Source organism: Erythrolamprus reginae, chromosome 2, assembly GCF_031021105.1.
Source record: "Erythrolamprus reginae isolate rEryReg1 chromosome 2, rEryReg1.hap1, whole genome shotgun sequence".
Classification (NCBI taxonomy): domain Eukaryota; kingdom Metazoa; phylum Chordata; class Lepidosauria; order Squamata; family Dipsadidae; genus Erythrolamprus; species Erythrolamprus reginae.
The window spans coordinates 209,532,356-209,545,902 of NC_091951.1; the positions used below are offsets into that span (position 1 = coordinate 209,532,356).

The window sequence follows — 13,547 nt, forward strand, 5'->3', positions numbered from 1 at the left end:
TTATATTTTTTGCCAACTAACATTTATCCCAACTAACTAAAGATATCCTAGGTGAATAGTCTATATTAGAGGAACCCAAGAATAAAGTTTCCACAGTGGGAGTTGTTCAAAAGTTAGTATTAGCCAAGGGACTCACAATATGGTACAATTAAAGTATTTCAATTTTGTGTTTATTGTTTAACTACTTTTTTTTACAATTCATTGCTTCTTGTGGCTTTGTTTGGCTATTTCCTCTTTTCTGTTAAGTAACAGTTTAATCTAACAAACTGAAGGATTTTCTGAACAAAAGAAATTCAACAAAGTCTACCTCAGACTTAAGAATCTGCTAGTAACCTGTGTCTTCTTCGTGTTGTATCCTATTCCCAGCAATTGTCAGCCGAACACTTTTATGATGGTGCTTTGAGAGAAAAGAGGCCTTGAACACCAGAGATATACAGGAAAGGGAGATTTTCCTGCAAAAAAAACCCCTAATGCAATGCTCTTCAAGGAGGAAGGGCTGAGCTCATTTTTCTCCTTTTCAGCCCCTCCTTCTCAGGGGTGGGGTGAGGAAGCTCCCCAGCCCCCACCCGGGCCCTTGTCTTTGTGGTCTGATGTCAGTTGCAGAAGAGGAAGCTGGTGGCTTCTCATTGTCTTTCCCAGCTGCGAGGAAGGTAGTGGAAAGCAGCTCTCCCAGCAGTTGAAGAAGCTACTTGGAGGTGGCGGGAGATGGAACTGTGGAAGCAGTGCGCTCAATGGCTCATCCAGTGCCGGGTGTTGCCGCCTAACCACAGAGTGACTTCGGAAGGGGCCCAGGTCTGTGATTTGGCCCAGGCCTTGCGTGACGGTGTCCTCCTCTGCCAACTTCTCAACAATCTCATGCCTCATGCTGTCAACCTTCGGGAAATCAATTTGCGCCCCCAAATGTCCCAGGTGAGTGGATCAGGGAAAGGAGAAGGGGTGTCTGGATGGCAGAGGCAGGGATCCCTCAGTGCCGAGAAAGAGGGATCCCAGAGCCAAAGTTCACCAGAAACGTATCAGGTTCACAGAGCTAGACTAGTCACTGTGGCAGCTGAGAATGTGGTTGAGTAGAAGTCGGTGAATGTGTGATTGTGAAATCTTGTAATTTTGCCAACATACACATACAAATTGGGTGAGATGGAAGTTTCAGGCAGTAAAAAAATAATTATTGAATGATACAAACTGATATATAATGGATCTCAAGATCCTCTTAATGCCCAGTACCCTATATTATCTCACACAATCAGTGAGCTGTGATACTTCCAGTGGAATGTGAGATAATATAGCGTACTGGGCATTAAGAGGATCTTGAGATCCACTTGGCTTGTGTTTGCGGCAATAATCTAGTATCAAAATGGTTAATGTGCATCTAAGGAAGTGATTGCAGAGCGTTCATGTATGTGTGGGTGGGGAATATTGGTTTGCTCATAGCTATGTTTGAAGTAGTGATGGGGTGGAGTTACTAAGGTGCACGGCAGAGAACAGATGTGTAGATTTCACTTTGACTTTGTTGGTAAGATAGGAGGCGAGACTTGCTATTTGAAATGAGAAGGAAATTGTCTGCAAGTGGGAGGCCATACAAATGGAATGGAAAGAACTTCATATAAATATAATTTTGCAACAACAAAAAAATGTGGCATTTGGCCAGGCTTGGCTAATTCCTGCCCTCCCTCCCAAATAAATTGGGTTGAATCTGATTGGTACTTGGACATGGATAATCAGGAAATTCCCTCACAGTGTTGCTAGATTCGAATGTTTTTTAAAAAGCAGTCCTGGAAGAAAATGAAATATAGCGCTTCCAGCGAATTACATGGATGTATACATGAATCTGAAATGACCTGAGCTCAGCTAAAAGGAAATTACCATATTAGGGAAGCCAGAATTCTGGGCAGGAGGCAGATGACATATTTTGAGAAAGGATTCATGACATAAGATGAGGACTGTTGCATAGTTTGCTTTGATCACAGAGCCTAAATTGCAAACAATTATTTTGAAATCCATACCTATCCTTGATGATCCAAAAGTTTTGTGATATAGCATGCATAGTCCGGAATCACAAAAGTCTAATTAGAGTTTTGATTGATTGATTGATTGATTGATTGATTGATTATCTGCTATCAAAACAGTGACCACATAGACAATCATGATCAGTTGTTAAAAAAGTTTTTCAGGTTTGCCGACAGCACACCCAGAGCCCTGATGGAGCAATGGTTAAAATGCAAGTAATGCAGGCTAACTCCTTTCACTTTTCCTAGGAATAGAGCTTTTCCCAAAGAGCTGTTGATGCTATTGAAAACTTAGGCTAATTAGCCAAGAAATAGAGAGTCAGTAATGTGACGTCCATGCATACAATGGTGCCAATAGCATCCCCATAGTAATAAAAATGATACATATTAAAAACAAAAATACGTTTGAAATCTCATAGTATCATTAGTAGAACACCACCTAGAATCACCTTCAAGTGAAACAGGTTCCAAGTCTTGTAAACAATATAAATAAATAAACATTCATTGTTTTCACATGAAATCTCACAAGTGAGATTAATAAATATAATGTACAGTACTTGCAAAATTATTATTTTTTCTTTTACTCTGCCTGACAGACCATTATACAGTGTGCAGTAGACACACTGCAGTGAAGACACTGCAGTTTTTAAAGTGTACAAACTAAGTAGTTTAACCCATTTTTAAAAAATCCAGAGTTTATATACCCGAACAGGAATAATAATACAAAGCTCACATCTGACACACATACAACCTGACCTTAGTTTAAAATATAAATGCAGAGAGTTAGACTTCCAAAGAGGCATCTCCTGATGTTATCAGTGGACTGAAATTGGAAGAATGTTTTAATGCATTGACTTGGGCCAATCTTGAAATCTTTTTCTTCAAACAAAAAGCAGTTGCCGAAAAATATATACGGTAGTTTTAAACTCCTGCAGATGTTTTTCATTTTATTTATTATTTACCTTGGTCAAGTTTGAAAATTTTTGACACAAACCAAGGACAGATCATCAGATCATCAGCCAAAAGCCGTCCCGAGTCCATGGAGAGGGGTGGCATACAAATCAAATCAAATCGATAGATAGATAGATAGATAGATAGATAGATAGATAGATAGATAGATAGATAGATAGAGATAGAGATAGAGATAGAGATAGAGATAGAGATATATAAATATATAGATATAAATAAAAAATAGATAGATAGAGAGCAGCTGTTTTCTTTTCCAGATTAGCTTCTTGTGTCTGTCTGCCTGCATAAAATTAGAGTAAGAGGAGCCACAGAAAGCATGGGTTTAAAAATGCAGGGTGAGAATCTCATCTCCCCAAAACCTTAAAATGCTGGGAAGAAAGTGGGATGGTTGGATAAGAAAAGACCAGAGTGCTGTAGCTTCTGAGGATCTGACTAAGAGTGGGAAGACCTACATTCAAGTCCACCCACAGCTGTAGAAGCTGCCTGGATGAGATGAGGCCAGCTATTCTCTTTCAGCCCAGCCTACCTCACAAGGCTGCTTTTGGGAGGCAGAGGGTGTTACTACCTTGAGATAGGATATACATACAGTAAATATATATGAAAAACAGCTACAGTTTTAAATTTATGGTTCAGGAGGCTATGTGAAATGAGAACATTCAATAGATTAAGCATGGATCGTGAACATAGTCAATACATTTCTTTTTTATTAGGTGCTTTTTAACATATTTATCTAATTGTTGTTGTTATTAAAATTCCCCTTGAATGAATGCTGCACAAAAAGTTTGAGTAAACATCTGGCAGCTACAAGAAGAAGGGTCGATTTATTGGGGATGGCATTGGAAACAAGATATAAATCTTCATTTTGTCTATGGAGATTCTCAGTCATCCAGGTGTTTTTTTCATTTGGAACTGATGAAGCTTCTTGGATGAAAAGTGAAACATCTTCAAGGAAAAATAAAGGAAGTCCAGTTGCCTGTTGACAAGCACCTTGGTTTGGTGAACTTTGAGTTAGAGTAAATGACATTTAGAAGCTGTGAAGGATCACCCAAGCATCCAGACTGAATTAACTTGGTTCTTTGGGTCAGATAATTTTCCTTTGTTCCCTTGGCACTCCATTTTGGGTAAACAGCCATCTCCAGTATTCCAAGGACTCTATATAATGCAGCCATTTTTTTCTTAACAATTTAAATTCAACCCCTACTTTTTATTGTCACCATTTTGTTCCACCCAAATGTATGGCTGACCACCTGCCAAATCTAGCTAGTTTGTATGGCTCTGGGTTAAGGGAAACCTGAGGCTTATTTGGGAGGAAACTTGCATGTTTGATTTTGAAGGAGCAGGGCAGGAACAGTATTGATACCTCTAAACGCTGGTGTTGAAGAAGACTCCTGAGAGCACCATGGACAACCAAGAAAACCAAACAATGGATCATCAAACAGGTCACCGAAGCTCCTACTCAAGGCAAATATGACCAGGCTTAAATAATCCTACTTAAAACAGATTATGAGAAGACCAAGCTCTCTCTCTCCCGGGAAAGGTAGAAGGAAAAAGAAGAAGGGGATGACCAGCAGCAAGAGGGCTCAACTCAGTTACAGGGGAATTAATTGCACTGTTGGGAGATCTGAAAGAACAGATTAGGGATGAATGTCATGGAAAAAAATATATCTATGTGACTTGATGGCACATAATCGATCAATCATGCATATATACCCTAATTCAGTTCATGGCTTCCACTCTCTTAAATGACTTGAGCTCATACATTTACTTTGTTTTGAAAGAGCAGCTCTTCAGCAAAGGGAAAGAGGGTGCTTGTTAAAGTGGCCAGCAGGGACCATGTTGTTTTTGCGGATTTTTCTGAAAGCCATTTGGATGAAAGATAGTGTAAGATTGCGTAAGAATGTATAGAAAAAAATTCTGTTGAATTTATTTAGATCAGGATGACTCTGTCTTGAGCAAGCTGCCAGCAGATCTCTGGATCAGGTATTGGCAGTTCTGTGTTAGCAAAAACTTCAGAAGAGAAGGATTTAGGGGTAGTGATTTCTGACAGTCTCAAAATGGGTGAACAGTGCAGTCAGATGGTAGGGAAAGCAAGTAGAATGCTTGGCTGCATAGATAGAGGTATAACAAGCAGGAAGGGGGAGGGGCGGCATACAAATCCAATAAATAAATACATTGTGATCCCACTGTATAGAGCGCTGGTGAGACCACATTTGGAATACTGTGTTCAGTTCTGGAGACCTCACCTACAAAAAGATATTGATAAAATTGTACGGGTCCAAAGACGGGCTACAAAAATGGTGGAAGGTCTTAAGCATTTCAGGAAAGACTTCATGATCTCAATCTGTATAGTTTGGGGGACAGAAGGGAAAGGGGGGAACATGATCAAAACATTTAAATATGTTAAAGGGTTAAATAAGGTTCAGGAGGGAAGTGTTTTTAATAGAAAGGTAAACACAAGAACAAGGGGGCACAATCTGAGGCTAGTTGGGGGAAAGATCAGAAGCAACATGAGAAAATATTATTTTACTGAAAGAGTAGTAGATGCTTGGAACAAACTTCCAGCTGACGTGGTTAGTAAATCCACAGTAACTGAATTTAAACATGCCTGGGGTAAACATCCATCCATCCTAAAATAAAATACAGGAAATAGTACAAGGGCAGACTTGATGGACCATGAGGTATTTTTCTGCCATCAATCTTCTATGTTTCTATCAATTTTATCTAGCACCCATACTTGAATTCCCAGTCCCTGTTCTTGGACACAATGTTTCACACAGTGCTATGAAAAAGCCCTTGATTCAAGTGTATTGGACTAAGAGCAACAGCAGTGACCATTTGTAGGTGTCTGCCTGACCCCACTTGAATTCAGATGTTTTATTTTTTTATTTTTTTATTCATTTGTCCAATACACAAATACATAGGAAGAAAAATAGACATGTGGTAATATATATGAGGGTAAAAGTGAACTTAGAGGAGAGGATATATGAAAGGGAGAGAATATATATGATAAGTGAAAGAAATGTTGGTAGGAAGAACTCCAGAGGAAAAGTGGCTGTAGACCTTCTGGTACCAGGAATATTGATTGTCTTTGGAGTTTGTGATTCAGTCTTATGTGACACCCCTCCCCCTCTCCATTTTGTCTTCTTCCAAACATATGAACATTGTGGTGGATGTGGAGTAAGCACACAGACACAGACCTGGGATTTATGGGTCACTTTATTAATTTAACCTAGGACCTGCAGAGGTAAAATGAAAGAGGGCGGAACTTCTGCTCCAAAACTTTCCTGGGCAACTAAAGGGCGAAAGCCCCCTGCTGGGCAAGGGAGGGTCCCCTTAACTTTGGACTTGAACTTGAACCTCCCTTGCTCTCTGCCACACCCATGCGTGTGGGGAGGCTCACCGACCCAGGTGGTCATCTCTGGGCATGCGGTGGGTGAGCCCCAAGGGCATCTCGCCTCCATAACCCAGCCCACCCTTGTAATCAGGGCCGCCGATAGGGCGGTACTAATGGGAGTGGCATCACAGGCCCGGGGAATTTGGAAAATTGGGGGGGGGGGCGCCCGCCAAAAACTCCCCAACCCAGATTGCGATGGGGAAAAGCGCGCCAAGGGAAGCAAAAGGACCAGAGACACCTCGCCAAACTTCGCCTCTGCGGAGCTTCTCTGACCGCGGCCCGCACCTTCTTCCCACCCCCGTGAGGAAAGAAGGCAGGGAGGCCGGCAGACAGGCAGGGAGCCCCGATCGCGGCCGCGGAAGAAAGCACGGGGGTGACTTGGCCCTACAGAAGCCAAGCCGCGCTGCTAGGGAAGCCGGGAGAGGGCTGAGCCTGGCCGGCTTCTCTGCCGGCCTTGTGTGTCCCCCAAGGATTGCGAGGGCAAGAGAGCAGCGCCTTTCGGCCTCCGGAGGTGCTGGGCCGGGGATTCGGGGATTCCCCTCCTGGAAACCGGGCAGGGGGCAGAGTGGCTGTCTGGGCCCCCTCGGACTCTCTTGGGCTTTTTTCGGCCCCACTCGAGGGGAAAATCGGTCCAGGCCCCGGGGCCTCCAGGGATGGAGGGCGCTTCATTCAGCCCGGAAGGGTTGCGGGGGTTTCCCCAGGGAAAAGCTCTCTGCCCAGCGGGAGGAAAGAAGGGGCGCCTGTCTCGTTCTGCCACTCTAGGAAGGAGCAGTCATTGGTCCAGACTCTCCAAGGCAGGTGGTGGAAATTGTGGCGGAGCAGTTTGCAGCTGGGCAGAAGGTCTGAAGCAGCCGAGGAGCCCCGTTTCTCCCCTCCTGGAAACTGGGGCAGTCGGGGCGGAGTGGCTATTTGGGACACCTCGGACTTCCTTAGGCCTGTTTTGCCTTCCCCCCCCCCTCGAGCAGGAAAGCCGTCCAGGCACCGGGGTCTCCCGGGGTGGAGGGCGCTTCGTTCAGCCTGGAGATCCACTGGCGGCGCTTCCGCGGTTTCGATGGCTTCTTTTGGGCAGGCGCTAGCTTACTCGCTCGCCTTCCTGCTGCTGGCGCTGGTGAGGGCTGGGTTCTTTTTCACTCTTTCTTTCGTTTCTTTTTCTTTCTTTCTCTATTTTTATTTCTCATTCATTCTCTTTCTTTCTTTTCTCTTTCTTTCTTTCCTTCCTTCTTTGTTTCTTTCTTTCCTTCTTTTGTTTCTTTTTCTTTCTTTCTTTCTTTCATTCTTTCTCTCTTTCTCTCTTGCTCTTTCATTCTTTTTTTCTTTCTCTTGCTTTCTTTCTTTCTCTTGCTTTCTGTCCTTCCTTCCCTCCTTCCATTTCTTTCATTCCCCCTCTCTCTTTTTATTTCTCTTTCATTCTCTCTTGCTTTCTTTCTTGCTCTTTTTCTTTCTCTCTTTTACCTTCCCTTCCTCTATTTCTTCTTTTCTTTCTCCTTCCTACCTTCTTCCCTCCCTCCCTTCCTTCAGTCCTTCCTCTCTTACTCTCCCCTTTCATAAGTTTCCTTGCTTCCTTCCTCTGTTCCTGTCCCTTCCCCCTTTCTTTCCTTCCTTCCCTCCCTCCATTTCTTGCTTTCCTTCTCCTTCATCCCTTCTTTCCTCCCTCCCTCCCTTCTTTCACTCCTTCCTCTCTTACTCTCCCCCTTTCACCTTTCCTTGCTTCCTTTGCACCCTTCCTCTGTTCCTGTCCCTTCCCTCTTTCCTTCCTTCCTTCCCACTCTCCGTCCATTCATTCACCCATTCCTCTCTTGCTCGCCCCTTTTACCCTTCCTTCCTTCCTTCCTTCCTTCCTTCCTTCCTTCCTAGCTCGCCCTCGCCTTTCTTCCCTTCCTTCCAGATGGGAGTGCCCCCTCAAGACTGCTGGTACCCTGCCTGACTGCTGGTACCCTGCTTTTTCTCTCCCCTCGTCCTTTCCAGCTCCTCGCCGGTGGCTGCCGGGTGTGGGATCCCCCTCCCCTCTCCCCTCACTAGAAAGCACATGGTTTTTTGTCAACAAGAAGGGAGAAGTGCCAAGGAGCCGTAAATAAGCCTCGCTCCGCCTGACCGATGCCAGGAGGATCTTTCTTTCCCTTGTCACTCCCGCTTCTTTCTTTCTCCTGGACGAGTCCACACAATCGGCTTAACCCAGTTCCTGAAATAGCCTATGGCAGTGCTTCCCAACCTTGACAACTTGAAGATATCTGGACTTCAACTCCCAGAATTCCCCAGCCAGCATTCGCTGGCTGGGGAATTCTGGGAGTTAAAGTCCAGATATCTTCAAGTTGCCAAGGTTGGGAAACACGGGCCTATGGGACCGCCTCGCTTGGCGTGAAGCGGGAAATGATCCCCGGGGGATGGAGTGGCTTGGCGACTTAAAATAGTTTTAAAATGGCGGGGGGGCTAGACACTTAGGCTGTATGGGGCCCCAAAATTCCTGATGGTGGCCCTGCTTGTAATCATGGCAAGGAGCGGCCTATCACCTTCCAATAGGTGCTCAAAGGAGATCACACAGTTGCTTCTTTTTCCAATTATTTCTTTGCCGCCTATTCCCCGTTACCGAAGTGAGATGAGAACCAATTAACTTTCCAAATTCTGGCCGAATGAACCTAACCCTATTAAGATTAAATGCTGGACACCCCCTAACCGTCCCCTTCCCAGCTACCAGTGTGGAATAAGCAAAAAAACAGCCGGAATGTAATAGTGTTAAGGCCGCCAAAAATTCTTACTCGACCCCCGGAGGTGACCCCAGTCACACTACAGCTAAGGGAAGGGCGGGTGGATGCCTGCAAGCCAGGCCGGCTGTATTGCAGAAAGAGGAGGGGTGAGTGGCGCACAATCCCCTTTATACTGGGGGTCGCCGCTCATCCCCCAGGAAACACGTCATGCCCTGCAACGAGTGCAGGGCATGCTGGGGAGGGGGCCACAGGTTCAGCTCGTGCGCCAACATCCCCCTCCCCTCGCACCCAGACTGCCAGTGTCCTGTGTGCTTCCGCCACCACTGCAACCACCACCGGCCTTGAGGTGGCCAACGGTCCCTTGTGGACGCGGAGTAAACACATAGACACAGAACTGGGATTTATTAATTTAACCTAGGACCTGTAGAGGTAAAATGAAAGAGGGCGGAACTGCTGCTCCAAACCATTGATCACCAGATCACCAGTCTCAAAAATCTCCTCCAAATGGTCTGGAATGTCCACATGGATAGTTGTCTCCTGGAAAACATCCTACTGGAACAGCTTCAGCCTACCTCAGTACTGCTGGTAGTAAAATGGAGGTTCCATTGTAAAGACTTACCTTCAGCAAATGGTTGGTGGGTAAATTTTGTATCATAGCCACCAGGATATGTAGATGAGACTTCAACAGTGCTACAACTCTAGAGCTCAGTTGCCTAATTGCAGTAGTGTAGTACATATATTTCAAGATTAGAACATACTCTCTAGTGTCAGTTATATCAACAAAGAACATTTCTCTCTAGCTGGCCTCTCATCTATAAGTTATGCTATTCCATTGTAGAATCTAGTTGAGCAAAAATGAAAATTAAATAATCTTTCTAAGCATCTCCATTTATTACAGGGCAAGGTAAAATACATCCATTAGTTTAACTTGCATGTTCAGGAAAATTATTAAATCTAACATTTTGACTTCTTCTGATAAGGCTTACAGAAGATCAGAACCAGTAAATATTTCTACTGGAATAAGGGCAGTGAGAAAAAACAATACCTTAATAGATCTGGGGTATATCATGGTCTGAAAAAGCACATAAAGGGCCATCTCTTTCTTCCAAAACTAATGAGGAAGACTAATGAGGCCTGAGCATGAACAAAAGAGGATGGAGGAATCTGTGCTTCACTATAACAATGCTGCTTGCAAGGCTTTCAATAAGGTCCTAGTGGGAAAGAATTTATTCTTGTAGGGAAGAGGGAGAAAGGGCACTTGTGAAAGTTATTTCTTATGCTGATAAAAGGAAGGGCACTTATCAAAACACTGCCCCTTCATAAAATTGGAATGTTTCTCCGTTCTACATTGTGGGGGAGAGAAGCCGAAATTGACAAGGGTTTTGCATGGGCTGCCTATTTATTTGTCTCATCTGAAAGTAGGACACTTTGCTGAAATTTTTAACTTGTGACTCTAACATTTCTTCTAATACATACTATTAATCAGAGCTCTTAGATTCTTCATGTTTGGATTACCTAATTCCTCCAATCTAGAGTGCATGGGGAGATGTATAATAATAATCTGTTTCAAGGCACATTAGGGTGTCCTAATATTTGTATATATCCATAAAGGCTGTGCAGGGTATCCTGAGAGGAAATTCTGGATCATGTGGATCCATTTAGAGATGCAAAATATCCCAGACTTGAAAACTCAGAATCACTCTCAGCCAATGTATCTTAGGAAGATTACTTCCTTTAAAAATATATATATATATATATATATATATATATATATATATATATATATATATATATATATATATTTTGAAAATGAAAAAATAAAAAAGAATAGTATATATACATTTCTAAACTTTTAAATTGTCAATTCTACACATTATCTTAAATTGAACTCTATGCACTTACATATGTATAAAATACATCCTAAATACATCCTAAGATAAAATACAGAAAATAGTATAAGGGCAGACTAGATGGACCATGAGGTCTTTTTCTGCCGTCAGACTTCTTTGTTTCTAGGTTTCTATAACAAACAAAGATACTGTTTGTTTTATAGCAATCAATAATTAAACATTGGTTTTTGCTTCATATCTCTATGTGTCTATATTTTTATACTGGTTTTCTTTCTGTTTATGTACACTGATACTCTGTATTTTTAAAGTTAATTTGTGTTGCGGATCCATTTATGCCATTTTTACCACGTCTTGTTGGTTTCTTTACTTTTCGTTCCTTTAATTGCATTCGTCATTTGGTCCATCTATATATTTTTTATATAATTAAATTTTCGGGTGGGATCTGATCTTTTTTCCACATTTGCGCGATAGAGATTCTTACTGTGGTAATTATATGCGTCATGAAATATTAACATTTTTGGGGGGTATTGTTTTTTCCAAATTCCTAGAAGCATACCTTCTGGTGTAAACTCTATTTTTCTTTGTAATTTCTATAAGCCATCTATGAGAATTTTTCCAAACGTTTTGAATTTGGGGGCAGGACCACCACATGTGAAAGAAAGTCCCTGTCTGTTGCTTACATTTCCAGCAGGTGCCATTCAGTTTCGGATAAATCTTTGAAAGTCTTGATGGGGGCATGTACCATCTGTAAAAATGTTTATAAAAGTTTTCTTTGTAGGCAGCTGACAGTGTGATTTTGCATGTAGTGTCCCATGTTTCTTCCCAATCAGCTACGTGTATGTTATGTTGAATATTTTTAGACCAAGCAATCATAGATTCTTTATCTTCTGGCCTATCGAGTTCTAGAAGTTGTTGGTAGATTTTGGTTATTAATCTGTCCTCATGTCCTGTCAGTATTTTGTCTAAGGTGTTAGTCAAAGTATTAATACCAGGGGAGGCTTTATCTTTATTATATCTAGAATTTGTTTGTAAGTATATCCACCAATTTATCTTATTGTTTTGTAATTCCAATTCCTGCCTTCTTTCTCCGTTTGGATGTAAAATATCATTGTATTTTAAGGTTTTAGTAGGATCGATCAGATTCGGGTATACAATAGCTTCCATGGTAGATAACCATCTGGGAATTTTAGTATAGTGTTTCTTTTTTAATTTCATTCCAAATTTTTAATAAAGATTTTCTAATTAAATGTTTATTGAATATTGATTGTGATTTGGTTTCATCCTTCCAAATATGGGCATGCCAGCCCCACTGTAGGTCGTGTCCAGTGCTGGGCTACAAAAAAATTTACTAACACACTGTGGGTGTGGCTTATGCATTTTATTTCAACATCTTTCAGTGCAAATTGGGTGCTCTGGAGTAGAACTCCAAATTTTGCTACCGGAACTGCATTCCTGACCGTTCCTGTAGGAGCCCATCACTGGTCGTGTCCTTCTAATGTGAGGACCCTTTTATTCGAAAGATTAATCCACTCTTTTATCCAGGTTAAGCTAGCTGTGTAATAGTATAGTTTGAGATCTGAAAGTCCTAGTCCCCCTCTATTTTTGTTGTCCTGAAGATATGTAAATTTGATTCTAGGTTTCTTGTTTTGCCAGATGAATTTTGAAATGGTTTTATTAATTTCCTTAATAGGAGCAATCTGAAAGAGATGTAAAAATTTTGGAAGGATATTCATTTTAATTATTGCTATTCTGCCTAAAAAAGTTATTTGCAAGTTCCCCCATTTTTCAAGATTGGTTTTAGTTTCCTGTGCAAGTCTTTCGTAATTATCTTTTTTGATAGATGAGATCTTATTAATAATTGTTAGTCCTAAATATTTAACCTTATCAGTAATTTGGAAGTTTGTCATTTTTTCTAGTTCTTTTACTTGTTTTGTAGTCATATTTTTAGTCATGAGTTTAATTTTTTCTTTATTGATTTTTAGTCTCAAAAATTCACTAAATGTCTCAATTTCCCTAATTAGTTCTGGGCCTGTTCTTATTGGGTCTTCTAGGAAGAGTACAACGTCATCAGCGTATGCCTTTAGTTTATATTCTTCATCTTTTATATTAATCCCTTTTATATTTTTATTGTTCCTAATTTTGTTTAGTAGTATCTCTTGTGATAGAATAAACGAAAGAGGTGACATCGGACAACCTTGGCGAACCCCTTTTTCAATGGAGAATAGATTTGTCATGTCATTATTTATTATAACCCTGGCGGATTGACGGGTATATATATTGTGAATTATATTTTTGAAATTGTTACCCAGTTTTAAAACTCTAATTATTTCAAAATAAATATTGCCAATTGACATTGTCAAACGCCTTCTATGCATCCAGGAAGGCAAGAGCAACTTGCCTCCCTGGATGATCCTCACAATATTCCAGGATGTCTAGGACTGTTCTCGTGCATTGTTTTATTTGTCTTTATGGTAAGAAACCACTTTGGTCTATATTTATTATTTTGTTTAAAACTTTTTTTGTTCTTTCTGCCAGTATTGACATAAAGATGTTATAGTCTGCGTTTAACAGTGATATGGGTCTATAATTCTGTATTTTATCTTTCTCAAGCCCTTCTTTTGGGATTACA

General features: G+C 41.5%; 1 protein-coding gene across 1 annotated transcript in view; it reads left to right on the plus strand.

The window, feature by feature from the left end:
* The first annotated feature begins 589 nt into the window (after positions 1-589).
* Positions 590-13,547, plus strand: part of VAV1 (vav guanine nucleotide exchange factor 1) — a 70,630-nt gene continuing 57,672 nt past the window's right edge. The window contains exon 1 of the mRNA XM_070741569.1: positions 590-909. Coding sequence (XP_070597670.1) covers positions 706-909 — 204 coding nt within the window. The 5' untranslated portion in view covers positions 590-705. The remainder of the gene's footprint in view (positions 910-13,547) is intronic.